Here is a 3106-nt window from a genome sequence, read left to right as displayed (position 1 = left end):
TTGTCCCCAGGAGTCAGTGTTCTCAACTGTGGCCAAAAATATCGTTGAATCTTGTATGAATGGCTACAACGGAACCATCTTTGCATAGTAAGTAATTTCATGGTATTTCATAGCACTTGCAACATTTGAGGAGATTATGTACATGAGCAGTTGTGAGTTTAAGTGCAGAGCCTGCTTAATGTTACAGTAAACTTTGAAAGTGCTTCCTTCGTGCAGCACAACATAGGGAATGTTCTTGCAGTATTGAAGAGTACTTCTTATTCCTCTCTCGGGGGAATCTATTTGTAGGTGTTATGATTCTAATACTTAAGGCCAGTGATGTGGTTGTAAACTCATTTCAATTTTACTATTTTTGTCTAAAAACTAGAAGTTTTATTGTACTGTTAAAGAGAAAATTAGTTGTTTTCAGTATGTCCATAGCAAAATGGAATGAAAATCACTTTAACTTGATATTTGGCCAGCTCAGCTCTTTACTGAGTCTTAGCTGTCTGTGGGAAAACTCATGAATGATAATTTTAACTTTCAAAATGTTTTCAAGGTAGAAATATATCCATGACTAGTAGCATGAATATCATTATATTAACACAAAATTTTTTCATTTTGAAAACTGCGAAAGCACTTGGTCAAAAATGCTAACTTGAAGGACTAATCTAATCAAAACTTTACTGGATTTTTTAGCCTAGCACAGCATTTGCAAAACTGTGAATTGAAGTCTACTTTGTTACAATATACAAATATGGGAAAATGAAGTGAAATTGCCCTGAAGTTTTTCTAGCACGATTAATAACTATGTTTAAAAAAAAAAGGATATATTCAACTTAAAAGTATTTTTCTTGCTTTGGGTTTATGTGCACTACTGAGTGACACAAAACCCAAAAAATTGACCCAAAAATTAGTTTGATGTATGTATTTGAAAGCCTTAATTTTAATGCTAAGTTCCACTATTTCCCTTTCCCACAGAAATAAGGAAGAAAATGATGGATGGCAGGGGAGAGAAAATGTGATTTATCTAACAGAATCTCATGGTCAAATTTGCTCTTCTATTTTTATACCTTTATAGCTGATTTCTCCGCTTGCCTCTGTCTCTTTCTGTCTTCAGTTTAGAAGATTTTTTTTTTTTTTCATTTTAAGTTGTGAGTTCTCCTTAAAAGATGCAGATTAATGAAAAATTCAGAGCCAGAATAAAACGTTATCTGACTTTTTTGTGTGTTTGTTTGTTAGTGGCCAGACTGGGTCAGGAAAAACCTTTACTATGATGGGTAAGTGCATGACAGACCTTAATCTTTCAGTGGTTTCTTAATGTTTTTTTGTCTTGAATGGAAATGTTGTCTTGCTCCAACACCAGGGATGACTTAGATTGTTATCTTCCTACAGATAACTTTAAGAAATGGTGTAGTGCTCAGTGCAGTTGTTTTTGCTTTATATCAAAAGAGTGAAGTATAGGTACTCTGTATTTTTGAAGACGTAGATCTTTTTTTTTTTTTCCTGTTTTTAACAGGAGAGAAGCTTTTCAGTTAAACATTTCTAGTAAATTTTCTCAAAAATGAGTATTCTACTGGTTTCCCTTTTTCGCTGATATCCCTTGCATGTGTAGAAAAATATCTTAGTATGCAAGTTCTTCCATATTAAAATATATTGAGGTTTTCAAAATAACTGCTTCTGACCCAACTAGGAATTTAAGGCCTCTCTGTATACGAAGGGATCCCCTTGTAATCTTGTTCTTCCTACAGTGGTGATTTTAAATGCATTAATATTGTGCTTGACATTAGAAAATTACTGAAATAACCAAAACCAGTTTGGCAGACATGTTTTCGAGTACTACATAGAAATTAACTAAACATGGGCACAAATCCACCCCATCCTTCTGGTTCTTCAAATCAGGGTTAAGGTAGCTGTATTGGCATACCTACACATCTGCACGTGTTTTCTATGGAAGTCCGAGTAGTTTATACTATTTCAGACTTAGGTAACCTATGGACAGGTAAAATAAACTTTCACAAGCATCATTTAGACTATACAGAAATCTGATTATGGAATATTATCTTAGATCTTGAAAGCTGAATTTATTGCATTTCTTATATGGCTTTGCCATAAACTGACTAAAACATGGTTGCTGAAATTTTCTGTAAAGACGTCTTGAAAAGGTCAACAATTACTCTTGAGAAGTACTAACTAATTTTTTTTTAATTAAAAATCTCTTTAGGACCATCTGATTCTGATAATTTCACTCACAGTCTGAGAGGTGTAATTCCACGGAGTTTTGAATACTTATTTTTTCTAATTGAACGTGAAAAAGAAAAGGTACATTTATTTTATACTTATTATTGCAATGAAAGTAACGTCTCACATTAAAGATTAGCTAAGGCTGTTTGGTAAGCCAGGTGCGTAGCAGTTAAGTTTCCAGGATTATTGCCATCTTGCATCAAATTTATTAATGAGAAACGCTTGCATCTAGTACTCCACCAAATTATAGCAGGCTTTCTTCAGACACAAATGTACCTGTATGTTGAGTCTAAAAATGCAACTGGGATTTTGGATGTTGGTTGTCATCTGGGCATCAGAAATGTGTGGTATGCAGAATATATATGCAAAAGAGTAGCTTTAGATATGTGTAAAAAGAGACTCACTGCCATACAATGCCAGACTTAATAAAACCAATCTGTTTATAGTGTAAATTACTCTGTCTTTCAGGCTGGCAGTGGAAAGAGTTTTCTCTGCAAATGCTCATTTATTGAAATCTACAATGAACAGATATTTGACTTGCTAGATTCTGCTTCAGCTGGACTCTTTCTCAGAGAACACATCAAGAAGGGAGTCTTTGTTGATGGTGCTGTTGAACAGGTGTTGTCATCTGCGGCTGAAGCATACCAGGTATTTTTTGTCACTTTTTAATGTTTCGACTATTTATCCTGATGCTTATTTGGTAAATATTCCTCTTTGATTAAAGCACGTATTTTTTGCACAATGTTGTGTGACACCCTTTTCCTCTGTCTCCATGCTCCAAAAAAACAGTGTAAAAAGCTGATTCTAGGCAATGCTTCCTGACTATCCCACACATATAAGAAATCATATACTTCTGGAGTTTGGAATGTATGAATTGCAATTA

General features: G+C 34.1%; 1 protein-coding gene across 1 annotated transcript in view; it reads left to right on the top strand.

Moving 5' to 3' along the window:
- The window catches only part of KIF15 (kinesin family member 15), a 36087-nt gene that overhangs the window by 2600 nt on the left and 30381 nt on the right, over positions 1 to 3106 (top strand). Inside the window, exons 3-6 of the mRNA XM_009708287.1 lie at positions 11 to 87; positions 1222 to 1259; positions 2204 to 2301; positions 2692 to 2871. Coding sequence (XP_009706589.1) covers positions 11 to 87; positions 1222 to 1259; positions 2204 to 2301; positions 2692 to 2871 — 393 coding nt within the window. The remainder of the gene's footprint in view (positions 1 to 10; positions 88 to 1221; positions 1260 to 2203; positions 2302 to 2691; positions 2872 to 3106) is intronic.

This window comes from Cariama cristata, unplaced genomic scaffold (genome assembly GCF_000690535.1).
Source record: "Cariama cristata isolate BGI_N322 unplaced genomic scaffold, ASM69053v1 scaffold7879, whole genome shotgun sequence".
Taxonomy (NCBI): Eukaryota; Metazoa; Chordata; class Aves; order Cariamiformes; family Cariamidae; genus Cariama; species Cariama cristata.
This window is presented reverse-complemented; position numbering and strand designations above follow the sequence as displayed.